The sequence below is a fragment of the Pithys albifrons genome, chromosome 11, assembly GCF_047495875.1.
Source record: "Pithys albifrons albifrons isolate INPA30051 chromosome 11, PitAlb_v1, whole genome shotgun sequence".
In the NCBI taxonomy this organism is placed as follows: domain Eukaryota; kingdom Metazoa; phylum Chordata; class Aves; order Passeriformes; family Thamnophilidae; genus Pithys; species Pithys albifrons.
The window spans coordinates 18,387,822-18,414,547 of NC_092468.1; the positions used below are offsets into that span (position 1 = coordinate 18,387,822).

Genomic DNA, 26,726 nt, shown 5'->3' on the forward strand with positions numbered 1-26,726 from the left:
AATAGCCTGACCATGGTGTCCAGGAACTGGGGGAGGTAACTGCAGATTCAGCAATTCAGACATACCCATGGAAGCTCTCTGGGGATCAAGACAGAAGTCTGGAGCTCCCAGCACAATCAGACACTATTACCATTTAAATGGTAGTATGAAGCCACTCCTTTTCTCAGATAGTTTTCCCTTATTCGTGAATTTAAATTGGAAAAAAACCAACCACAAAACAGTAGCATGCACCCTGGGAACAGCATCAATCTGTATTTCACGTATTTTTAAATCTTTCACCTTCATATCACTGAATCATCTTTTTGTCATCTTTTTATCTGCTCTGCTCAGAAGCAGTTAAGTGTGATTTTCTATACCTGGCAAAAGAGAATTCCTAATGTAGAGGGATTTAGTAAGTTAGAGAGATCAAATCATCAGTCAGTCAAAAAAACTAAACACAAACACAGTGTGCCCCCAGACACTCAAAAAGCCCACCAAGACACTCTGCATTACAAAAACCCAGCAAGGCTCACAGGCATTAGGGAAAAACAAGCCACTTAAAAATCCTGTCTCTGTCCTGAGGAATCCACTGCAATCACACTCATCTCTCAGATTATTGTTACATGTCACAATAATTTTCCTGAAGGTCTAAACTGTGTCTTCAGATTGCAGGAGGGCTGTCACAGCATGTTACAGTGATGGCAATTGGGGAATTTGATGAAACAGATTTTCAGGTTTGGCTTTGTCTTCCCTTCTGTGGTTCACATGGACAGGGCTGGTGTTCCTGGCTGCTCACACTGGCCACTCTGCAACCATCCTCAATTTCAAACACCTGCTTTTTGGGAGGGTTCAAAGTATACAGGCAACTGTGGTCTGTGAGGATAGCTGAATTCACACATATTTCTGTATACTTAATATCCAGACAACTCTTAATTTTACTGTTTCAGAATACCAGCACAATTGGACACTTCACAGAACAGGCCTGGCTTTCCTCACCAAATACAACTTAACTCCTCACACTCCATCTAAGCTTTGCTTTGATTTTCAGCAAAGTAAGCAAGTAGCAATTTATGCCCTTTTCTACAGAAATACACATATAAACCCTGGACATCCACGATGAGGAATGGCTTTTTGAAGTTTTATTTTCTTTCTAGTGTGTGCAGTCATACCAGTTGTAACATAAATACAGCAGCTTTAATAGCTCCCAGCTCAGCAGGAGATGAGAGAACAGGATCAGATCTCAAACCTTTGTCCTTCACAACAGCACTTTGCCACTGCTGTGAGTTTTATCAGCAAATATTCTGCTGCTCCAAACTTCCTCAGCTGCCAAAAGCCTGCGGTAGGTAGAGTAAGCTTTCCTGGGAAAAAACAACTGTCTGGGATGCTGTTACAGGCTGTGATTTAACCCCTGCAGCCTGTTTTGCTGGGACATCTCTTGCACTGCAGGAAGGGCCGCATCTGTGCACAGCCCGCAGAGGGGACCCAGTCAGGAGCGGGTAAATCAGGGAACTCTCACAGGTGCGGAGCTGCTCCCGCACGGAGATGCCTGTACAGCTGCTGCTCCGAGACTTCACCTTCCCCAGATCTCCGAGGCCGCTCAGCAAACACTTCGTGCCTCCTCTGGGAGTCCATCCCGGGAAGGCCGAGGTGCTGTTCCCATCTCGCCGCTTTCCAAGTTCAGGCCGCGGGAACGGCGGCCACGCCCCGGATCGCAGCGGGGCCGGCCGGGCGCTCACCCTGAACTCTGATGCTGAAGTTAAGCACATACAGGGAGCTCTCCTGACAGAACAGCCGCTCCCCGGAGGAGCCGCTGGGCCGCTCACCCCCGGCTGTTCCGCAGCGCCCCCACCCAGCCCGGAGCCCCCCGGGGGCGGGGGGGCCGTTCCGCGTCCCTGCCCTTGCCCTGCCCGGGCCGAGCCCCCACGAGCGGCCCCACCTCAGCGGCACCGGGGCCCGCCCGACCCTCCGCCCGTCCCTGCACGACACCGGAGCCCGCCCGTCCCTCCGCGGCGCGGCCGCCCCGGCAGCTCCCGCGCCCGCACTGCGCATGAGCGGGGGCGGGCGGCGGAAGGGCCCGTGCGGAGCCGGAGCCGCCGCCGGAGGAAGCGCCGCCGCCGCCGCCGCCGCCCTCAGTGTCCGCCCGAGCCGGGAGGGGAGAGGCCCGCACAGCCTCCACCATGGTGAGCGGCCGCCCGGAGCCCCTCCCGGCCCGGCGTGGCTCCTCGGGGCCGGCTGGGGGCAGCGGGGCCTGCTCGTGGCGCGTTGGGTACCGGGAGCGGCCGAGGCGCCGGCGCGGGGGCTCCGCAGCCCGGTGCGGTGTGCGGGGCGAGGGCTCCTCGTCCTGCACCGGGCAGGGCAGGGCAGGACGCGGGGCGGACAGCGGGGGCTGCTCCGGGCAGGGGCCCAAGCGGGGGGCGCCGCATCCCGCCCGGGCCCGGAGCTGCCCAGGCCCCGCACGCCGGGAGGGGCTCGCTGGGTCCCGTGCGGGGTTCGGGCTCGGGACGGGGGAGCGGGATGTGGCAGCCGGTCTGTGCTCTGGGCCTGCCCTGTGCCCGCGGCAGCGATGGGAGGGAGTGCAGGGGCTGCCAGGAGCTGCCTGGGGCTTTTCCCTGAGTTCGGGCGTCTCAGAGCCCTTCAAATGCTGTCAGCTCACAGGGAAACTTGAGTGTGTTGATGCTTCTGGAGCTGGGGTTATGTTGGAGAATCTCTGGGTAATTGTTCTGTGTTTTGGTGAGGTTCCTATGTTGTAAAGGGGGACCTTGCAAAGGTCTTCCCTCTGAAGGTCTTGGGACCGTGTGAAGGTCTGTCTTGCATTTTCTCTGTAATATTGTCTTCCTTATGGCCAAGGATTTGCTGTGGACTCCCAAATGAAGTGACTTTCTCCCTTTCCTCTTCTAGAGGGAAGCCATAGTGGTTGGAACAAAACTTGCTGGTTTTATATGTTTAAACAAAAGAAAAATACATTCCTTTGCTTTAAATAAGGGGAGTCCCTGTTGGTTTGTTGCACAGTGTCTTGTGCACCAGAGGGAACAAGTTTATAGTCACACTTCTAAGCCTTCTCTATACAAATGTTGTACAGCTTTAGCTACACCTGTGCAGTTTAAAGTAGTACTTTTCTATACAGCAGCAGTATTGTCTTAGGAAGGGTGTAGGTGGAAGTCTTAACATCTGCTGGTGTACACTTATAAGGATATCTTATACCTGCTGTTAATATTATTCTGTCAGGTTGTGTTAAAAACATATTAAAAAAATTAGTGTCACTTTTAATTGCTGGAGTTATGTTGGCATAAAAATTTGGTTAGCCAGGATTTAAATTAGTGGTGTGCAGGCCTCTAATAAACTTGTCATTATGTTACTAGTATAATTTTTATTTGAATATTTTGATGTAGATGTTCACTTGTGTTTTTTATGAGAGCTTAATACTAAAGTCTGGGTAAAGTTCAGACTGTAAAGGTGTCTTATTGTAATTCTGCAGGTCTGGGACTGTCTCAAATAGTGCTTGCAAAGAAACGTTACACAACTTTTTATGAAGACTTTTTTCCATAAAAATCACCTAGAGCTGTCTCACAGTATATCCAGTGTAGATGTGCAACACAAACACACAGCCAGTGTCTTGTATGTGCATATTTTATTGGCTGGTTCTGTGGTTAGAAATTTAAATTGAACAATGCTGTAATAAGTGGCCAAGTTACTACAGAAATAGTGAGGAACGTTATTCTGAGAACAGCTTTCTGTGAGAAACAGCAGAATTCTGTCTCATGCTCGATCTTCTTGGAAATACTAAACTGAAGAATCAGCAGACATATTCTGTGTAGCAATTCTATACTGATAAGTTGGTGTTTATCAGATTGGAGGGAGAATGTGGATACTCCTCATGGCCCAGAGCAGAGTTGTTGGGCTCTCTGCAAACAACTGTGTTCCAGGTTGTGCTTGTTGACTCCATCATGCAGGTGAAAGGATGATACAGACACTGAAGTGGAGCTAAATGACAGGCTGCAGCTTGTGGAAGTAGAAATGGATTGTTAATATGTAGGTATGGATTGTTTCTAGTGCTCGGGCAAAGGATTCAGTACCTGTGCTCTTGGTTTGTCAAAATCCTCTGCTTGGTTAGGGAAAGGTGGGGAGATTCTCCACAGAGGTTCGAAGGTGTCTGTCCAGAAACATGAGGTTCACTGTCCCATTTTCCTGGCCATGTGCATTGCTGCTCTGGCCAGTCCTGCCGGTGGCTGTGCCTGGTTCCTGAGGGCAGGCAGCTTGTCCAGCACAGTGAGTGCTGTTTGGTCCAGGCTCCTGCCCTGGGGCCTGGCTCCTGCTCGCCCATGGTGCGCTGCCAGCGGGAGCACTGCTGGCTCTCACCTGGTCTCACCAGTGTCCGTATGGCCAGCGCCCTCAGCACGAAGGTTTCCTCCCTCCCAACTGTGTCTGGTATCTGGAAGGGACACCACACAGCCTGCAGGGCTCACTCTGGCCTTTTAGGTTACTTGAAATGTTTTCTGTGCAGCGCTCAAGGACACCCTGGCAGCGTTCCTTGGGTTGCTGAGAGCAATCTGCCTCTTCCACGCACTCCTCCTGTGAGCTGGCTGAGCAGCCGGGAGGGGTGGCCTCCTTCCCCCTCCCTGTGAGTGTGTTACGGCTTCACCTCATCCTGAGGACAAGCGAGTGCCCTCGAATGAAGGCAGAGCAGTGAGGTGGTCCGTTTTACTCTGAGCCATCTTCTCCAACATGAGCTGCTACCTGTACTGTTCTGAATGATTTAAGGAATTTAGGACTACATGTGGCAATTGAGGCAAATCTGTGAGTATTCGTATCTGTATCCAGAGCCAAATGCTAACCTTGTCTCTGTTTACATTATCTATTACCCAGCTGGTGTTCTCTGAAGAATATTTCCATGCTGATAAATACATAATTTTTCCTGTAAACCTCAGCTGACAGGAAGTTGTAAAATTCAGTATTACAAGAATTCCATGTCTGACGCTGTCTCCTGTAATGTTATTGTACTTCACGACATTGTTATGCAGTGTTTAACTCAACAAGCTGTTCTGCAAGGTTTTTTCTGTGGTGTGTATTCACATCTGTAGCAGTTTGTTGATATTAAGTATTTTGGGGTTTGGTGTCCTATAGTAAAACTTGCAGATCTTGGCAGATTCTAGAGCAGTCAGAGTGCTAGACAAGATGGTGCATGATCTTGTTTCCTCTCTGAGCTTACCAGAGATCCCTTTGAACTAAGGCTGTAAAATCACTTTTAACTAGAGCCATGAAAAAATTATTCAGAAATATGAACTACTCTGAGAACAAGGTGTGAAATTTATTATGTAGCTCTTGATATTTTACTCATGTTTTACGGTGCCAATGCAAATGTATGGTATGAATGCAATTTCTAATAGCTTCTGCCCCAGACCAGAGCTAAGAATAGTAAACAACTGACTGCTTTATTTGTCCTTTTCTGTTTGGGAAAGCCCTGATTTTTGGTGTTTCCTTCACTGTTCAGGGTAACATGAATTAGCATTACATCTCCTGCAGTCTTCTGGGCAGCTGGATATTGACCTTCTGCCTGCATGCAAATACTAAAATGATTTTATCCACTGGAAGAACATTAGAGGGTGTAAAACCCAGCTTGTTTCTTGTGATTTTTTTCCTTGGATTTTATGAAATCTCAACAGACTTTGTAATGTTTAAGTTTTGATCTGTTCCACTGCAGACAAATGGATTTCACATCAGTTTGAAACTTGAAGCTTAAAAATGCCCTGGTAGTCTTAGAGAAACTGCTTTGGAAAATAAAACAAATTAAGGACATGTTTGTTTACATTATGCAGAAACTCTGGCCATCTACTTCAGTTGTTTTTGTTGTTAACTTGGATTCTTTTTTGGTAGTACATGTGTGCCATCACTGTTGGTGGATTAAAATGCGTTGAAGTGTATTCATAGATTTCTGGGGTGATTGACTTGTTTTATTACCAAACAAAGCAAAACGCTCATGGTTTTGCCTTTTGAGCTTTAGCCACGTATTTGTTGAATCCAAGCAGTAAACTGGGCTGTTTGTAGGTGTCTTGTCTGTTCCTTTAATGGATCCTGCCCAAGGTGGAATGTCGCTGTCGTGGGCAATACTGTCCTGACCATTAATGTCGCACAAAGTCGCGACAGAGCTGGGCCCGTGCGAGGTTCGGGGATGCCGATCCCGATCCCGATCCCGGTGAGTGCGGCTGGAGCCACCCAGGGGTTGACTGACGTCAGTGGGGACCTTGGGAAGTGCAGGGATGCTCCCGCAGCCAGAAGTGCAGCAGGACAGGGGACCAGACTTTGTGGAGGTTGATGCTATTTTAGAAGAGGCTTTTACCTGTCACGTGCGTGAGAACTTAACAGGCTTTTCTTTGAGTCCTGCCCGAAACAAAAGCACAGATGTCACATCGTTCAAATTCCTTTAGTCAGCAGTGAAATCAGCAGGAATCGGATCAGCTGTATCGGTGGCTGGGAAGGGAAAGGTGGAAAGCAATTATTCCTTCAGGAGTGACTGTCCAAATGCCTTCCTTGGGGGCCATGAGGAATTTTGGGCAGCAGAACTGACTGTGCACTGGTTGCCTCACTGGTGTTCACATAGAACCCTTGAGCAAAGTCCAAGAAGAGGGTTCAGGTGGGGATTCTCAGCTCTCCAGTTCAGGCAGGGTGAGACCAAGGATGCTGCTCTTTCCCATGGACATTACCCAGGAGAGTGGAGTCCTTGTTGGGCTGTGAGCTGTCCTGAAATGTCCATGACCAGTGTGAGGAGCTGGTATTTGAATCTGGGCTGGCTGAAAACTTGAGTCAAAGATAGGGAAAAACCATGTTGTAGTCAGAGGTGGTAGATCAGTTCCAGCATTTTTATGTTCACTAGACTGGGGAAAAAATACTTCAGGAAATAAAAGCCCAAGCATTTTTTTATTTGTAATCTTTTGCTGAAGTATCTGATTAAGGAAAAGTTATTTAATTAGAATATTCAAATTTGGTACTTCATGGTATATTTTCATTTTAAAATTGATGTTACAGAATCAGGTGTTCTTTAGGATTAGTGTAGTTTTATGAATCTGCATAATGTGGCTTTTCATTTGCAGAAGTTATTCTGTGTTTTAAAAGTAAGATCACCTTCTCTCTCTGATGACATTCTTATTATGAAAGATAGCTTGGATACTGCACAGATTTGATCAAAGGCTTGAAGATCTGAATTTTTCATTTTACCCTTAACCCAAAGAGTAAGACTAGAAATTTGTTTCATTTGTTTTCCATTGATTTTCATTAGTGCATATTAGCAAGACAGATATCTGTTAAATAAAATTCTACCTTCCTTTTCAGCTAAAGTTGAGATGTTTTAAGTAGATTGAGTTGCGTGACCGTGCTTACAATTGCAGTGTGAGGTATTTGTTGCCTGATGACTGTAGGATTAAAGGTTATGGGGTGCTCTGGCTGCTCTATTGCACTTGAAACAATAATGGACTGTTAGCACTCTGCTTCTAGAAATAGTCCTTAAAAGTGCAGAAGGTTTGGAACCTGTTCCTGCTTGAAGTGTGGGCTTTTAATGTCCTGAAGCAAGAGCTATAATAGGATAATAAAAACTCAGCAGTAATTCCATCTCTTGCTGCCCTGTTTTAGGCCTTCAGAGGGTGTCCAGTCACTTGGGATGGGGAACTTCTGCAGAAACATTGATCAAATATAAAGAAAGGGCCTTGGCACTTCTTCACTGAAAATAAACTCATATTTGACCAGTAAAAATATGATTATTCCAGAAAAAGGTTATGGCTTAACAGTATGATTTATTGCATCTTAATATATTACCAAATGTTGTACTGATTAGTGTAATGAGTTGTGTGACTCTTGGCAATTTTGATCTTCTTTTAAAAAGATTTTATGTTGTTACTATGACTTAGGGAGCCCCTGGCACAGGAGAATCTCATGTGCATATGTAGGATTTAAATTTTATCATAAAAGGGATTTAAGCTGCAATTTTTTGTAAAAAATTGTATTCTCCTTTTATGTGACAACGTGCAGAACACTCCACCTTCTGTGGTCCTGGGCATGCACAGTGTATCCCTTTTGAACCTTTCCCTTGACTCTGTGGGGTGTGTCACTGCTTTTGGAGTTCACCCTTGCAGGAGTAGGACAGAACAGAGTCCTTGGGGATGTACAGAACACTCACCATTAAAAGGGCTGTGCATACTTATTGTGTGCATGTTAAAAAGGAAAACCAACAACCAAACAAAAACCTAATGATTAAAGGCACCAGCTTTGTTTAAAAAAAAAAAAAGAAAAAAAACTAGAAAAACTCAGGTAATTAAGTGTGACTGCCCTTTAGTGCAGCTGAGTCTGGTGATGCAGCAGTCTGGCTGTGTGGAACTGATCAGAGGAGGTTGGTAATGGATGGAGAAAATTAAATTTGGGCTTGTTTCATCTGCATTTGTGATTTCATTCAAAGGTTCATTTTAAAAATAGACCTGAGTTTACAACACATTCTTAAAAACTGCAACTGAAAATTCCCTAGTCATTTGTGGAAGTCATTCCACGTGGCATTGTCAGTGGTGTTTGTGCAGCTCTGGGCTCCCTCATGCAGGTGCTGAGTGGCAGCTCTGGGGCCAGGTGGGCACAGACAGACAGCACTGGGGCTGCACCACCTGCTCTCATGGCTTGGCCTTCACCTGGAACCACTTTGGAAAATCTGAGTTACAGAAATGTGTTTGTAGTAAAAGGTCCAGTGTGAGAAACTTGTTCAAGAGACTGAAATCAAGCAACAACTCATCATAACTGTAAAAAGAAGTGTAGCTTAACTAACCTCGACCCCCAGGCACTCAGCAATAGGACAAGGGGGCACGGGCTCAAGCTCTGCCAGGGGAAATTTAAGCTGGAGATCAGAAAAAAATTCTTTGCAGAGAGAGTGCTCAGGCATTGGAATGGCCTGCCCAGAGAGGGGGTGGATTCCCCATCCCTGGAGGTTTTTAAACTTAGATTGGACGTGGCACTGAGTGCCATGATCTGGTAAAGGGACTGGAGTTGGACCAAGGGTTGGACTTGATGATCTCGGAGGTCTTTTCCGACCCAATCGATTCTGTGATTCTGTGAATATCACTGTGTTTTAAGTCTGCAGTGTGAGCTAAAATGTTGGCTTCAGCACAGTGTTGTAGATACAGGATAGGCTTGGTTTGAGGGGGGGATTTCATTTTTAAAGGGAACTTGAATTAAAGGATATTGGTCTGTTCCATATATTATGTGTGGATCAGTTTCAACCAAATGTGATGCTCTTGTATTTTTTTAATAGTGTAACCCTGAACCTGGTAACTTCAGTATTCATATTTGTACCAGTGTGCACATTCATAGTTATCAAGCCTCAAAAAACTGTATCTGACTTTTAGGACAGATGAATTTGTGTTCTGAAGTGTTAATTCTTTTTTCTCATCCTAATGTGATTGGACACTAATTATTCTTCGGAATGAAGAGTTGAGCTCATCCTGCTCATAAACCATTCCTTCTTTGGCTGAGGACAGTTCCTCACGTCTTGGGATTTCCTTTGCCCTTTTTTCCCTCATACTCCTTGAGAAGGAGCCATGGAAATTACAATTACAATAATGAACAGAATATGCAAGTTTTGACTAGAATCAGAATCACAGACTATTCTGCGTTGGAAGGACCCACAAGGATCATCGAGTCCAACTCTTAAGTCAATGGCCCACACAGGGGATTGAACCCATGACCTTGGCATTATTGCAACCAAGTTTTAACCAACTGACCTGATCTCGGGGTCAATCTCAGAATACCAGATAAACTAAAAATTAAATGTTTGTGCCATGTAATATGTTCAGTCTGACTTAAAATTTTGTCATTACTTTTATCTATTAAGTTGTAATGTGGGGAGTCTTTTTGCTTTGACTGTATTGAGTGAAGTTTAGAACTGAGTTTGGATGTAGCACAGGAACTGTGTGATTGCTCTCTCATGGTCAGCAGTTAGTTCTGTGTAACTCATACCCTTGAAATGCTGAGTGTTCTCCTCATCAGAAACATCCTTGGGAATCTCTCTTTGCTGATGAGTTACTGGCAGCAAGTTCTTCCTTCAGTTCTGTGCTACAGCAGAGAGAAGTCTCTGGGTCTGGGCAGGAGGCCTGGAATTCCAGAGCTCTCACCTTGGCTACTCCCCCGCCTGCCTCCGGCAGAATTACCCTTTTTTTTTTTTTTAGCTTCAGTTGCTGCACCTGTGAAATGGAGACAATGTCTCCTCACAGGAATGCTTTGCAAATTATGTAGGTGGAGTCGAGGACCTTCAAAGTGAAAAATGTCTTAAAAAAACCCAAACCAGGCTTAAAGGTATTTAGGTGTGCAGCTCCCTGAAGTGGATGGCCCAGCCTGGTCCCTGCTGCCATCGAAAGGCACCTCAGGAGGTCTGACCTGGTCCTGCTGCTCAGTGTTGGGGAGCTGTTCAACAGCTGGCTCTGCCCCAGCTGTGGAGCCAGTTAGTCAAATATTTTGATATCTTCATTACTTGGAAAAATTATAAAAGCACTGATTTAAACAACGTAAGCGGGACTGTTTTTTTTTTCTTCCAATAAGTGTTTCTAGTTACAGTATTGTCTGTTTTCACTAGAACAAGTTGAAATCATCACAGAAGGATAAAGTGCGTCAGTTTATGGTCTTCACACAATCAAGTGAAAAGACAGCAGTGAGTTGTCTCTCTCAGAATGACTGGAAATTAGATGTTGCAACAGACAACTTCTTCCAAAATCCTGAACTTTATATACGAGAGAGTGTTAAAGGATCGTTGGACAGAAAGAAGTTAGAACAACTATATAACAGATACAAAGGTGAGTACCCTGAATTTTAAGGCTTATTTCCTAGTTGCATGTATAAATTCTTACTTACAGTGGATTAGTGCTGTGCTCTTGTGCTGGGAAATGTTTTTCTATTTCTAATAATACAAATTAGATTGAGAATATGTATAGGCTTTGCTCACAAGGGTTATGTGCAGTTGCTGTATGTGCTCTAAATGTAAGTATATTTATCCAAGATTAGGGTGGAGCTGGAATTGTGTGTAGAGTGAGCAGTTGTAATGGCTAATGAGGATTTTAGCTGATTCTCCTGGGGAAAGCACAACACACAGGACTTGATCCTGACAAAATGAGAGGTCACATATCAGGGATGGGTTAATTTTTATTCACCTTGTGCTTATTTCAGATAATTACAAACAGAGTGTAAAAGAAAAGAAAACCTCTTTATCTGTTAGGTAGCCAGTGTTTTGATACTGATGATGCTGTACCATAAATAGTAAAGTGGATTCAGTGCCGTAGAACAAATCCTGTGTTTTAACACTTAGAAAAAATCTAAAAATGAGCTGTGTGTTTTCTGTCAGTTTTCATGTGTGTATAATCCAAATACCATTTTCCTGAAGTCTTTGTTGGCTTGCGTTGGTAGATCTTTGTTAGTGCAGTTGAAATGTGAGCATCTCACTTGCAGACCAGCTGTTGATTCCTTTGTGGAAGGAGGAGTGTCCTGCCTGCCTTGGAGTTGGTAACGGGGCAGCACAACCTCCCCTTGGGGGTTGCCATGTCCAGTCCCATCATGCTGGTGCTGCCAGGAAAAGCAAAAAGCTGCAGGTGGAGTAGTGGCTGATGGGCAGATTTGGGTGTTGGTACTTGCCAATGGGCACTGCACAACTGCATATAATGGAACACAGATCGTCGGTCTCGCCAAAGATGCCAGTAATTAAGTGTGCTGGGGGAGAGAACCACTGTGCTCTGTATGGGATGAGTCAGAATGTCACACAGAGTGTTAGGCAGAAAACAAATGTTTGTGGGCCTTTTGTCTCTCAATGAAAATAACATGAGCTTCGTTGTATGGGAGGCTTTATTGCAGTAACTGCCTCAGTTGTTAAAGCTTAACCATTGAGACTACTAATTTAATTTTGTTTTTAAAATGCTCACTTATAAAGACTGATCCCAAAAATGGCTTCTTGAAAATGTTTCCTTATCTTAAATATACTTGTTGAACAAATTGGCTTTTTCAAATAGCTGTTTTCTTGATGCTTACTTTTATGTCCCAAAGATCCTCAAGATGAAAATAAAATTGGAATAGATGGTATACAGCAGTTCTGTGACGATCTAGCCCTTGACCCAGCCAGCATTACTGTTCTCATCATCGCATGGAAATTCCGAGCTGCAACACAGTGTGAGTTCTCAAAGCTGGAATTCATGGACGGAATGACTGAGCTGGGGTAAGTGTTCAGTAAGTGTTGGATGCTGACAGTGGGATCCAGTGTCCTATTCCAGGAAACCTCAGTCGAGTCCTTTCAGAGACTTCCCAGAGTGCAGCATCCCTTGTCTGCCCCTGTAAAAATGCAGCATCTGCTCTCTGTGTGCTGGATGCTTGGTGAGAAAGGGGGCTTTGAGTGCCCCTGGCCTTGGTTGTGTGGGCATTTCGGGCATTGGCCAGAGCTGCTCAGGAGGGGGAAGCACAGGTGCTGGTCTGCAGTCAGGCATACCTGGTTTTCTCTGCCCTCTGAGAGTGTAGTGATCTTTATCACATTTTTCTAAAGGTCTTGTGGGTTATAGAATCTGATGTGTCAGGTAGTCTGTGCAGATCCAGCGTGAAGAAAGAACAACAAAGAAATTAAATACTGCTGTATAGCCATAGGCTTGTTAAAAATGTTCTGAATTTTGTTTTGATAATTGTATTGTATTCCACAGTTTATAGATTTTTGTTTACATTGTAAGTCATGTTTTTGTGGTAAAATGAGTAATGCATGAATAAATGTGCTTCTTAAAATGCAGATGTGACAGCATAGAAAAACTGAAGGCCCAGATTCCTAAAATGGAACAAGAATTAAAAGAGCCAGGAAGATTTAAGGATTTTTATCAGTTTACTTTCAACTTTGCAAAGAACCCGGGACAGAAAGGTTTAGGTATGTATTCTTAATCCTAAGCATTTGTTCATAAATATGGGAAATGGCTGCTTAAAGCAGGAAGTGAATGTGTTGTGATCCAATGAGTCTGAAAGGGAATCACCCTGGGGATAAAATACATCTCTGTGTTGTGAAAGATGCCAGTTGAAGGTGTTCAAATTGATAGTGGTATCTGCATCATTAATAAAGGCTACAGCATTTAATGAGAGAGGGTTAATTCTTTCTTATTCTTTCCCTAAGAGTGTGTGCAGTTCATTGAGCACAATGGGTTATAGTCTTACATTAAAGATGTAATTACACTACTTAGAATTTGCAGCACTGAACAGATTAATTGAATTTTTACTTTTAGTATAAATTGAAGCTGTAGAACCGTTCTCAGCACACTTGTGCAGTCTCTTGCAACCCCAGAAATGCTTGCAAATGTCTTGGCAGAATAGAATTGGAATAGTACAAATGGATTCCTATATCCTGGGCCTGATGCCTATTGCTGTGCCCTTGGTAAAGGGTGTCCACCTACAGCTGCTGTTTTACCTCACCTCACTGAATCTATTTGCATTATTTCAGAGGTGACTGTGGCTTTGGGTGGTGTCACAGGTGAAGTGGAAAAAGTAAAATTCTGAAACACTGGTAGGATCTTCCTTGGCAACTTGTGAGTTTGTTTTTCTCAGTAATGAAAATGCCTTAAGGTCACAGCTTTGTACTCACAGGCTGTGTAAAGATGAGCTTTCTGCTTTACTTTTATTATTTATTTATTTATATTGGCTTTTCTAAACATCTTTCTATATCTTATTTTTTTGTATTTAATTGGATTGTGAATTTCATTGTCTTTGGACAAGCACAGGACTGCTAAGCAGTAGGAAAATATTTGTGCATGGTTGTAGTCAGATGTGCATCATGCAAGAAAATGAATGGGCTGATTCTTGTGTCTTGTTCAAAGTCAGATTAATTTTTTTAGGCTGCTACAACAAGGAAAATGTGGGAAGATAAAAGTTCGGATGTGGAAAGTGTCAGTGTAGAGTTTGTTCTGCATCGTGAATAGTTGCAGGGGTTTATTCTTTGATCTTTATTTTTTTTATGGTTACCAGTGTAACATTTGTCTGTTGTTTTCAGTCTTTAAACAGCTTTACAGAACAAGGAGCATTTTGTAGAATCCCTGTAAGGGGGTAAAAATGAAATGACAAATTGCAGTGATACCATAATTACATGACCGTTTTTCATCAGTTTTCTCAAAGCTTCAGAATAATAGAACTCTTTGATTTAGTCTTACCTTTCATTTTCTTCTCCATATTTCTAAGGCATAAGGAAGACTTGCATTCCTTTTCTGAATCCCTCCCCTGGCCTGTATAGATGTGAATCTGTGGAGTGTCCCAGATGGAACAGATTTCCATAAAAGTGATTTACCAGGAAAACTAATTCCCTTGTTTTGTTTTTCATTCATCATGAAGGTTCTCTATGCAGGTTAAGCTCTAACAAAGTATGGTTTTCTCAGGTCCATAGAGCAGATACATAGTATAAGGTGGGTTTGTTGGTTGCTTTTCTTTTCAAGTCTGGGTCTGGAAGTGAGGCAGAACTGAGCTGAAAATCTGAATGCTTACCAGCCCTTCTGGTGCTCATAACACACAGTTCTAGGCATGAATTTACAAAAGGGTGGAATAATTGTAGAAACCCTGAAGGAAAAGAATACTGGGAGAAGTGCAATGCTTGCAAAGTAAGTGCTCCTGGTTAGGCAATTCATTTTGGTGTGTCTAAACAAGTGCTTGTATGAACTTGCAAATTGATTTTAATGTCTATTGGTCTCTAATCTTGCAAACATTGCGCAGAACTTCAGGCACAGTTCTGGAAATGTATTTCCTCTGCATAACTCCTTACTATTGTGTAAGTACTGTGGATGCCTGAAAAGTTCTTGTGGTATTTGCACGTCATTGGAGAACACCTTGTAGCTGATGTTCATCTCAAATGTTGTTTGCTTCTCTTGCATCTCTCTGGATAAAACTCAAAATGGAGTAGATACTTGGAGACTTTCATATTTGATCCATGAGGATTTTCCTGAGCATCCTTCCATTTATGAAAACCTAAAATTATATCTTTAACTTCCATTTTTGTTATTTCATAAAATTCCTTTTAAAATATGTAGGTTAAACATGTAGTTTGTCCCAAGGCACTGTGTCTTTGTGCTTTACATGTTTGGGCTAATACAAGAAGTTTGAGGTTGCAGTATCCTGAGATTTGTTTTTTAACAGCCTTTGCTTACCCACAAGAATTATCTCAAAATTGAATAAACACGTCAAAATGCACAGTTTGTTTATAGTGATGGTTTACAAACCACTGTGAACATGCTGTGATTTGGTGACCTTGCACACTGTTAATGCAGCACAGGTAAATAACACTTAGTTTTGTGATCTGTTTCCTTCAGGAACTGATCAGCTTCATCTGAAGTTTATATCTATTAATTTTTAGAAAGCCAGTAGTTTTAGTTGAAAGCTAAAATTCGTGTTGTAACTGAATCTCCTGTTAAAGGGATACCAAACGTTTACAGTCTCGAATGAGTTTTGCCATTTTCACATCCAGTTTATTTACTGAGGGGTAGTGACTTCTTCCTGATTTGTCTCTGCTTCTCAAGACTCAAACTGACACTTTTGTCTGAAATCATCACACCCCTTTGCAGCTGCTGGGAAATCCCTCACAAGTTTTATTCTCTGCCTTGGTCAGAAGCATTATAGAGTGACTCTGCTGTGCGAGAAGAACTGTTAATATCAGATATTAAACAATTCAGAAACTCCCTATCACCATCTATTTTCCCTCCAGCAAAGCAGATTTCATGCTTTGTTTTGTTTGCTGTTGATTTCACCTCCAAGATTTATCTCCCTGGGGTTTTTTATGTATTTGGGCATCCTGGGGGAAGGGAGTGGTGGTGCTGGGTGGTTGTTTGGGGTTTTTTTCTTTTTTCTTGAGGTGCAGTTGATACTGTGCCTTTTCTCTCTTCTTTCACAAGAGGATTGTTGCTGGAACAAAATTGCTGGACTGCAAAATATGTAAGAGCTTTTTTTAAACAAGAGGCCATTTACATGAGCAGCCTTTTAGGGTCACTGTGTATTTGGCCAGGGATACTGAATTTGGGAATTCAGTGAGTGGTGTTTTGTTCTGCAGCACAGAATTCCTTGGTAATTCCTGGTAATGCAGGTGACACTGGGCAAAGAGTTACATGTTGAGGAAAGATATTGAGGGGCTGGAGTGGGGCCAGAGAAGAGCAACGAGGCTGGTGAAGGGACTGGAGCACAAGTGCTGTGGGGAGAGACTGAGGGAGCTGGGGGTGTTTAGCCTGGAGAAGAAGAGGCTCAGAGGTGACCTCAGCACTGTCTAGAACTGCCTGAAGGGAAGTTCTGGCCAGGTGGGGGTTGGTCTCTTCTCCCAGGCACTCAGCAATAGGGGGGCACGGGCTCAAGCTCTGCCAGGGGAAATTTAAGCTGGAGATCAGAAAAAAATTCTTACAGAGAGAGTAATCAGGCATTGGAATGGGCTGCCCAGAGAGGGGGGGCATTCCCCATCCCTGGAGGTTTTTAAACTGAGCTTGGCCATGGCACTGAGTGCCATGATCTGGTAAAGGGACTGGAGTTGGACGAAGGGTTGGACTTGATGATCTCGGAGGTCTTTTCCAACCCAAACCATTATGTGATTCCATATCTGGGTTCTAAATTTCTCTGTCAGCTGACAAGTTATGGCCACTACTAATCAATAAATGCATGCCAGTGTAGCCCATAGCACATTCCAGGGAGGTGAGTTGTGTTTCTCTTCCCCTCCATGCCGGACTAACCAGTCTCTTCCTGTGACTGCTGCACTCCAACAGCACCTGGTGCCTGACAGGTGCTCTCAGCTGTCCTGAGAAAGATTCCAAACATCAGGAATTTAACAGGAGTCTTTGGGGAAAAACCAAAACAATAAAAAACGCAAGACACACAAACCACAACCCCCCAACAAACAACAGAAAAAACCAACCAAAAAATACTCCAAACTACCAACAAAAAAACCCAACCCCCCCAACCAAAACAATGCCAACAAGAAACCAACCAACCATCAACTGCTTAAAGACACTATAAAATTTTTACAAGACAAATCTGACTGCAGAAATGAGCACTGACAAAAGCCATGTTACAAAGGCAGCACCTACAAAAAGGCTGCTCTAAAAATGAAGTCATGAAAAGCCAAACCCCCAAAGCAGTTCTCACTACAAAATGCCACAAATTTTCAAGTCAATAGCATTTCCAAACTGAAGCTATTTCTCTGATTTTTAATTAAATATTGTTATATAGCAAAAGGCATATGAAATGTCCTTGTGTGTTTTGGATATGTTAAGAAACCAGTACAGGCAATTTTCAGTTCTGTGTCAAGTGATAGTCTCAAAATATAAAATATCTGTGTAACACTATTTATGGTTGCCTTTTTGTGAAGGATCCATGAGTATATTTGCATTAGTTTGATTTTTTCACCTTTATGAATATATTATGGTTCATCCTGGTGTGAGATATTTGTGGAGATTATTTATTTGATACGTATATCACTAAAAGTAATATATTTTAATATTACAGATTTAGAAATGGCCATTGCCTACTGGAATTTAGTACTTAATGGAAGATTTAAATTTCTAGACTTGTGGAACAAATTTTTGTTGGTAAGTTTAAATCTTTACATAAACTGGACTGCAGTATTTTCAAAACTTGAAAGATAAACATGTTTAAATTATGGAGTAGATGAAAGAGACTGTCTTGACCCAAATCCCAGATATTCATAGTGTGTACAAAAGAAGTATATTTTGGGGATATGAATGTGTCCAAGACAGGAAAAATGAATGTATAATAGGGTTTTAATTTATTTTTTTAAAAATAAAAATTTTCTACCTCTCCAAACAGGAACATCATAAAAGATCAATTCCTAAGGATACCTGGAACCTTCTTCTAGACTTTAGTACAATGATAGCAGATGATATGTCTAATTATGATGAGGAAGGTAAACATTTCCATTTTCTTTCATTACCTTCTCATTGTGTTGTATGCTACATTTATCACTGTGAATCTGCTTTGGCACAGCTGTCTAATAACAGTGCAATTAGAATGTCCCCAGTGGTCTAAAGCCCAGCTAGAGCTGCTTTATTGCCTGTTGTAATCATCTGTTTGTTACTGCAGGATTAAAAAAGAAATGCTGAAACTTTCCTAGAATCCATTTTCTTTTTTTTTTCTGTCTGAGCAGAGACACAGATTCTTTCTTGAGACAAACCCTGATATTTATCCATTTAAACCCCACGGATTCTCTGTTGGTGGGAGCAGTTCTTGGCACCTCGGTCCAAGGAATGATGAAGGTGCCCATGGCCCAGGCAGTTCTGGTCCTCTGGTTATTGCATTTCATAGCTGAGAACGTTTTTTGTTTGGTTGCCTTGGTGTGTGAGGATTGGCCATGTCAGGGCTACACAGTGCACAGTGTGCTAAACAAAACTCACTTCCTACCAAATGTGGTTCTGGTAAACTTCTGTATCGATCTTTCGTCTGTAGCCAAGAACAGCTGATTCCCCTCAGTCCTTGGCAGCAGATCCCTTCAGGGAGGGGAGGAAACTGTACCCCTGTGATGCTCCAGAGCAGAGGGGAGGGGAACAAACTTCTACAGCTTCATTAATAGTCATGGACAGTTCTCGTTCCCTTGTCATCGAGCAAACGTGCTCTGCCTGCCATAAATCCATGTTGTTTAGAAGGACTAAAGGCAGAAAATATGCAGTAAAAATATTTAAAGGAGAAAATAGCCCACCAAAACCCCACCCATAATTATTTTGACCTTCACATGACCATCATGTACAAGACTGGAGACTCTCTGGCTGTGGCTGCCCATAATGTGTAAAATATTGTTATGTATTTTAACCACCTCCTGGTAAGGAATATGGAGCAGTAAATGTGGTGTAGCAGGAGCCTCCTGGACCATCAGACCATCAGGGTGTGCTTGGCTGTGCTCAGGTGTGGCTGAGTGTGCTGTTCCAGCAGGTGATCTTTGCATTCTTGCAAACCAGGCTGTGAGCAGTGAGGGCTGTGGGATGTTGTTCTGCTGCTGCTTCCAGCAGGAACTGCTTCAGCCAGTGCTCCACATTCCTCAAGCAGCTGCTGCCATCTTGCAGGTCTGAGTCCTGGGGCCAAAACCAGGACAGTTACAAGTTAGAATTTTGTCAATTTTATTTTTTTTTGGAGTGGTGTGGGGGTATTTTTTCAGTTTTATTTGGTCAAGATGACCTTTGAAAGAAATGTGTATTAACTGAGTTTAAAGGATTTAAAAATCTTTAACCAGCTCTTAAATTTCAAGCAAGAAAATAAAATTCTATTTTTTTGCTTGAAACCCTGCTTGGCTTAAGACTGGAAAGTGAATAGCCTGTTTGGATCTGAAGCTTTTGAGGGAATGCCTTGTTGAACAGAGTTCTTACGTTCTGGTATTTTTATCTTTTAGGGGCATGGCCAGTTCTTATTGATGACTTTGTGGAATTTGCACGCCCTCAAATTGCTGGGACAAAAAGTACAACAGTGTAGCACTAAAGGACCCTTTAGAGTGTACATAGTCTGTACAAATATCTGAAATGGAAAATTGCACAGTCAATTTCTGCTGGCTGGACTGAACTGAAGATCAATCCTCACAATGTGGCTGAGGGTTGAGACAAACCTTTTAAGGATACATCTTGGACCATATCGTATTTTATTCTTCTACTGGTGGTTTGGGCTTTTCTTCTAGTCTGGATCACTCTTGCCCGTTAAAATTCCAACATTGTGGATTTCATCATGGAGTTATTTTTTTGTTGGTGGATCACTCTAGTTTCATCTCCCATAAGTCCTAGAAGCTTTATAATTATTTTGAGGTTTCTGGTTTCACATAAAGCACAATGCTGGTCATCATCAGACAACTGTTGTATGGCATCTGAATTATACAGATCAACATCAAAACAATTTTTAAAAGAATCCTTAAGTATACACTTGGGGCTGGTGGCAAAGACTGTACTGATAGCACTTCCTGCAAGAGTGATGTATTTAAGTGTACTGGGTTCGAGTTTTTTCTTTTCTGGAAAAGTGCAGGTATTGTCTAAGTGAGTTTGAGTATCTGGTAAAAACAATTACAGAAAAAAAAAGCAAGAAAGCCCAAGGTTGTTGATACTGGGGTCTCTCAGTGCCTCCCTGACTGGTGTGATTGTGCCCCAGCTGGCTGTGAGGGCAGCTGAGCTCTGACACAACTCTGTGCACTTACAGGGCCTGTGTGTGATGTCAGAGCCCTCCGTGACATCGGCGAGATGAGCTGTGTGTCCTCACAGCATCCAGTATTCCCTGGGTTACTCTCTGAGAAATCAGATTTCATTACAGTTTTGAAATGCTTATCTGTCTGTCAAAGAAAGGTTTTTCATTTCTGTGGAAATCGAAAACTTGAATATATATGAATTTGTGTCTTAACTGTTTGCTACACAACACAGTATTTTAAATTGAGGTGTGTAACTTTTATGGTTGGGGTATGACGAAGCAAATGGCCCTGTTGTACAAGAAGCTGGTGAGTTTGATGGGAATCTTGGTTTTGAAACCATTATCCTGACAAGTAAGTTAAATCTTTGTAACATAGAGGTACTGCCATTACAGATGACACCCTTTTTTCAATTATTTTGTTGAGTTTTCCTTCAATTGACATATCACTGTGGTTGCCAAATACAGAAATCAAGAGTAAAGCTTTCCCAAACAAGCACAGATCAGATACGAACTACTACACTGGCTTTGTTTAAATTATTTTGTTGATCATCACTACTTCTGTCTTACTGCATTTGACTAAATCAAGCTCATTTGGTTCAAAGCAGGTTTTATCAGATGCAATTCTTTATTTTTAATATTACAGGAACTCTTGAGCTGCTTTTGTGGTTTTTCACTCCTCAGTTACTTGCAGTGAGATCTGATAAATCCTGCTCTGTAGAAGCTGGAACAACAAGCTCCAGGAGAGGAGAGGACAGACCGTCGTTACAAGTGAGGAGAGGGGGTTAAGTTTGTGCTCTAAATAGTGCTGTGATAAAGCCAGAATTATTTTTGAGATGAGTCACTGGCACTTGCACTAAACAGCAGCACACTTTTACACAGATACTGAAAGTATTTTAGGGGAAAATTGAAAAATACTGCAATTTGTATTTATACCCTGACCATAAGGCTCCCCTTCCAGCAATGCCCTTCTAGCAAATCCAGTTGTGCATTTATTCCAAAAACACAATTCCACAAAAACATTGCAAACTTTCTCCAGCTACTAAATTGGCTATGCCAAAAACTGTGTGTTTTGCTGCTTTCAGTATTTCCTTTCTCAATTTTGTGTAAATATAAATGGGGACTTGCAATTATGGGGCTGGGTGGGGTGGAAAAAAGCTCGACAAGGTATCTCTGCCTGCTGTTTTCTGTCTTGAGGGTTTGGGTACCGTTTCAGACTGATTAGTTCAAGTATTGCTGTGTTTGGAGAGGAGACCTGACTGACTTTTTACCCCAATACAGACTTGTTGCTCCAAAGTCTGAGCTTGGGCAGTGGCAAAATGCCGTGTTGTTCTAAAGACTATTCCTTTTGAATGCAAGATCTTTTCAACAAAATAGTGTTGTCATGAGTTTGGTACTACATGCTTATAATTACTGTGTAATTATAAAGAAATACATAAAACTTTGACTAATTATGTTGCAGAAAAGGGTTTTTTGTGCTATCATGGCATTTTAAAAAAGTTTTTCAAAATGACTGAAGTTGAAAGAAACATTGATTTAACAAGGTGTTGTTTTAAGGACAAAATGCCTGGTTACAGGGAATATTTTGTATGAAATGTGCTTGGATGTGGCCATGTGTGTTTTTCCTTTATATATTTGTGTGGGTTTTCTTTTTTTTTTTGTTTTAAGAATGCAGCCAGTTGCTTACTTGGATTGCTTTAATTCAAGTGCTTTTGTCTTCAATTGGATGATCTCCCCACAAATGGATAGATTTGATTTTGCCAAATGTCAAGGAAAAAAAAGAAGGCAAACATCAAGTTTGTAACCTGTTTTTATACATAAAATATGTACAAAATTAGAAGTGCCCTGATATAAAACACTTTATCTCAAGATTATATTTAGTAAAAAAACATCATTTGCATATCTCTGTAAGTTCAAATGTAACTTCTTACAATCCCTCTCATTACCAACAGAGGCAATAAAGCTCCAGTGAAATTGCCATGACTGAGGCTTCTCCTGCATTGTTTCAGTGTATTATTTGTAAGACTTCTGGAATGTTTTAACGAGTGGGGGGGAATAAAAGCATGGAATACTTGTCTTCTGCATAAAATACAGTTTAGTGGTAAGTTGTTTTTTCTTTGGGGGAAAAAATAATCTAAAAACTGCTCCAACACTTTGCCTACTGCTTGTTGTACATGTTTACAGTCCCCAGTGGCGCTCTGGTGTCCCTTGGCATGTGAAGGAGGACACCACACACTGCAGGGGTTTTGTGGCTGAAGACCATCCTCCAGTAGTGACGTGACTTGTGTTGATCGACCTGTTAAGAAGTAACTTATGACTTGCTTCAAAACTGTTTTACAATGAAATCCGTGCTGAGAAATCCTTATTTAAGAAAGATATAATTTTTTAAGAATGCATTTAATAAACTTTTGTCATTCACACTTTATTTAAATACCGTTGCCAGAAGTCTCTGTAGATTTTATTTGGGTAAGGTACAGTGACTATGTTTGGTTTATAAACCACAGTGCCCTTCAGTCCTCTGAGCTCTCCATGAGTTGACCACAGCATTAAATACTTGATGAACTTATAATTTCATCTATCAAAAACAGGCCTTTGCTTTGTAGAACTGTAGCTGGTTTGTATCAATGTGTAGAAGTATCTGAATGAGTAAACATCCAGAATTTTGCTCCTGACAGGTTAAAAAGGCACCTGTAAACTCAGATCCAAGTCTGACCATTTAAACTGGAAGTTCTGCTAAATGGTCTTCAAGTTCTCAGACTAACAAAAGCTGCCTAAAGGTAATTTGAATATTCTGCAAGAAATTAACACTTTCTTTTCTAAACTCAAATTGTACATCCTCAGAGTATCATTTCAAGCTTTCCTCAGTGTTCAAAGGGCAACTGGCAGGAGTCAGAGGGATAACCCTGTAAATAAATTAGGACTGTGGCCCGTGAGGATGAGAGGTCATGGGGCTGTACATGTTGTATGGGGAGAGGACCAGGCTGGGGCCGGGCAGCTGAGTGAACTCTGGGTTACATTTGCTGTTGGAGAAATGGGAAGGACATCCAAGCTGGAATTCATCACTAATCAAACCCCGTGGTGGCTTCCAGGGCCAGTGAGCACCTGCCTGGGGCACCCGATCCAAGAGCTGTGCTGCTGGAGGGACAGCCCTGCATCCCCTGACACACACACAGGTGTGTGTGAATGTGTGTCTGTCTGTGCACAGCTCAGAGGTGGCTTTGGGTTTTTGTGGTTTGTTTTTTGGTTTCTTTTTGGAAGGGGAGGGGAGTGGTGTTTGTTTTGCTTTTCTCACTGACAGATTTCTCTCCAGGCCAAGGCTGCTGGGAATGCACCTGCTGACTGATACCACCACAAGCCTGTGTCAGCCACAAGCCTGAGATCAGCTCAGTTCGTTAAAACTTAGTTGTAATAATGCCAAGGTCATGGGTTCAATCCCCTGTGTAGGCCACTGACTTAAGAGTTGGACTCAATGATCCTTGAGGACTCTTCCAACTCAGAATAGTCTGTGATTCTGTGATATATTTTTTCTCTTAACACTTACATAATTAAAACAATGACTCAGGTAGAAGTGAAAGTTTTATTTAATAAATATAATTTTCATAAACCATTTTCAAAACATCTTCTGCTGACCAAGCTGTACGAGGAGCACGCACACAGCCTTGCTGTCAGAGGAGCAAAAATAACAAGAGGCAGCCACAGTGTCAGAGGTCCAAAATTCTTTGTACTAATTATTGCTACTTTCCAGTTGGCAATGCCCCTTGCCTAAAATTAAGGATCAACATCTTTCAAGAGGTACTTCTTGCAGAGATTGTATAATTTCTGGGGGTCTTTCTTCTTCAAAAAAGCAGAACTTGGTCACATGTCAGTGAAAAAACAGGAGTAGATGATCTGTTGGTTTTGTATGCATAGGATCCAGAATCTCTCATGGGACTGCAACAATTGTAAAAACCTGTTCTTTGAGATATAAATAAGATATTCCTGCAGCAAAGTGAGCCTCATTTTTAACCTTTATATATGCCCCAGAGATTCTCTTCTATCCCACTGTCACTTAAAAAGGTTGAGAACCTGCTGATGGGTGAAGTAATTTCCTTTAAGCCTGCTGAGGAAAAACACGCCCCCAGGCCACGGCAGGGTTTTTCTCAGACAAGTCACACTCTGTGCCACGAACAGCAGCGCATTTATTTCATCACAGCCCCGGCAGAGCTTCAGCAGCTGCTCTGCCTTTCCAGCCCGGGCAGCGCCGGGGCGGCCCCACCGCGATGCGGGGACGGAGCGAAAGGAGCGACAGGAGCATCCCTTGGACTGCACACACAGCTCTCCACCGACAGTCCCGATGCCTCCGGGGGCCGCATTTAGCTGAGGGGAAAAGATCTATGGCAAGCAGAAGCCTCGCAAATACTGATGCAAATGCTGCGAATGCGCTTCTAAAACGGCTGATGGCATTGCTGACAGAGCCATGAGCATCCTGCGCCTCCTCCTCCTGTTACAGTCAGTCCCAGAGAGCAGAAACCAGACAAACCATGCCACTGGAAGCAAACAACAGAAGCAAAGAACGTACAAAACAACCAACAATAAAAACATTTGCATAAAAAAACCCTGACAGAGGTCAGCAAGGACGAGAAATAATTCAGGAGCAGAATAAAGGCTAAAATTAGTCCCTAGTGAATGGTTTGCCCAGTTCCAGAAACAACCTTAAGCAGGGACAGCTGTATAACAAGGCAGCAGCCAGTGCAGCAATGATGGTGAGTTATCAAGGATTCTACACCAAAAAATGAGAATCTCCAAATAACTCAAAAATTAATGGTTCAGAAACACATTATGCTTGAGCACTTTAACACTGAATTTCACCAAAATCACAAATACTTAGAAGTACCAGGTAAGACTATGAAAAATAATTTAGACTATGGCTTTGAGACACTTTTAACACTAGAAAATATTTTATTCCAATATAGAAGTTATGCTGTCATAAAAAATGTTTGAAAGTACTACCAAAGGTTTTCTGTAAGAAATAAGTGCCTAATAGGCATTCTAAATTGCATAAGCTTTTCTCGTATCATCTTTTGCACTTGAAAACAAGAAATCATTCTGAAAATGTAAAACCAAAGTTTCCAGGATTCCTTCCTTTGAAGTTTTCCCCCTCCACCACCCCAACCTTAAAAAATACACAGAATACTTTTAAGCAGAATATTTACATTTTAGTTTGTGAAACAATTCAGAACATCTCCCCACTAAAGGCTTTTCCAAAGCATCCTTTTCAAAGCGTAAGTTTGGCAACTGAAATGATGTTTTCCTAAGTAACAAAACCAAACCCTATTTTTCCCAGAAGAACTGACCTGCTGGGAATGCAGTCCCATTTGGGAGGGGCTGTGGAGAAGGTGCTTCTTCAGAGACACTGCACAGTAAAGCGGGTACACACCACACTTGCTTTGAACTACAAACATCTGCTACAGGCTTTTATGGATTTCAAGGCTGAGAGATAATAATAAAACATTTCCTCCCCATGGCAAACTCTCCCCCACCCATTAACACTAACTCGGGGACGAATGCCAGCGTTACACTGAATTAGCTGGATTTTGTTCTGGCTTCTTCACGAAGGATTCTGCACTGTGCCCAATGCACAGTGAGTGGTTTCCTACACTTCAGCTGTCAAAGAAATACATAAATTATTTTTTCCTTCAATACAAGCATTTTTAAAAGATTTGTGACATCCACACAAAGCCCCAGTCACTTCTTCCATCCAAAGTATTTGTCACACCAAAAAATCTGGTCTAATGCAAACAATGTCTATGTTCTGAATGAGACATTACTGATTTAGATTTACTGCAAATAGAAAAATATACCTTGGCAGACAGATGGATTCTTAAGTTCCTCAACTGTTTAAATGCATGTTTCTTCGGTAACCTTACAAACACTGGGAAAAGGGAAAGTAGGGGGGAAAGGGAGGGAGAGGAGATGGAAGGTTTTAAAGAAACACATAATGAATGCAAATTATTCTTCATATATAGGACTGTGCTGCTTTTGTGCAAATAAAATTAACACATTTGTGTGGTAAAAGCCAAAATACATCACCCACAGAGCTGAGCCAATCGAAATGCTTGGAGTGGGGTTGGTTGACAAGGCCTTGCTTCCCACTGCTCAAAATTACCCCCAGTCTGTGTTTCAGGCCAGGACACACGAACCACAGGGATGGATGAGGTCACAGTCACACACACTGACGGGACAATGCTGTGGCTGACAAGGACAAACAAGTACTGTTGAAAGGTGAAATACTGTGATTTAGGTGTAAGAGACAGAGCTAAACAGCAGATATCTGATTAGAGTATGTAATTCTGTATTTCCTAGGTAACAGTGGCAGTGTGAACACTCCTAGAATGAGAAACTACTATGAAGAAAATAATTTTAAACCCAGGTTTAATATAGATATGAAATACAAAGTTATGGGACTAGATGAAATCCAAGTGTATTTTGGTACTAGTGCATATCTGGGTTAGTTTTCTTGGGGACTGGAGAGATGACAATCAGGTCACCTCTGCACTGGATCCAGGTTTCATACTTGCAGCATGGAGAAGGCAAGGGCTCGCTTTTAGTGATTCCTCATC

At 42.4% G+C, this 26,726-nt stretch overlaps 2 protein-coding genes across 4 annotated transcripts in view; one reads left to right on the plus strand and one right to left on the minus strand.

The window, feature by feature from the left end:
- Nucleotides 1-1,964: 1,964 nt before the first annotated feature.
- On the plus strand, nt 1,965-22,220 carry DCUN1D1 (defective in cullin neddylation 1 domain containing 1). Of its 2 annotated transcripts, none has more exons than XM_071566427.1 (7): nt 1,965-2,159; nt 10,574-10,790; nt 12,028-12,196; nt 12,753-12,883; nt 17,467-17,549; nt 17,788-17,884; nt 19,358-22,220. In XM_071566427.1, exons 1-7 carry the CDS (start codon nt 2,157-2,159, stop codon nt 19,435-19,437), a joined length of 780 nt encoding a protein of 259 aa, XP_071422528.1. In that variant the 5' UTR covers nt 1,965-2,156; the 3' UTR covers nt 19,438-22,220. The 2 variants fall into 2 exon arrangements, with proteins under 2 accessions (XP_071422528.1, XP_071422529.1); XM_071566428.1 differs by lacking the exon at nt 1,965-2,159 and adding an exon at nt 4,755-4,773.
- A 1,472-nt stretch (nt 22,221-23,692) lies between these two features.
- Nucleotides 23,693-26,726, minus strand: part of ATP11B (ATPase phospholipid transporting 11B (putative)) — a 66,069-nt gene continuing 63,035 nt past the window's right edge. Inside the window, exons 30-31 of one of the 2 annotated variants that reach the window (XM_071566470.1) lie at nt 25,968-26,038; nt 23,693-24,653 (exon numbers count right to left, since the gene is read on the minus strand). In XM_071566470.1, the coding sequence (XP_071422571.1) occupies nt 26,005-26,038 (34 nt within the window). In that variant the 3' untranslated portion in view covers nt 23,693-24,653; nt 25,968-26,004. Of the gene's footprint in view, nt 26,039-26,726 lie in introns of both variants that reach the window. The other variant, XM_071566469.1, reaches the window with a different exon arrangement.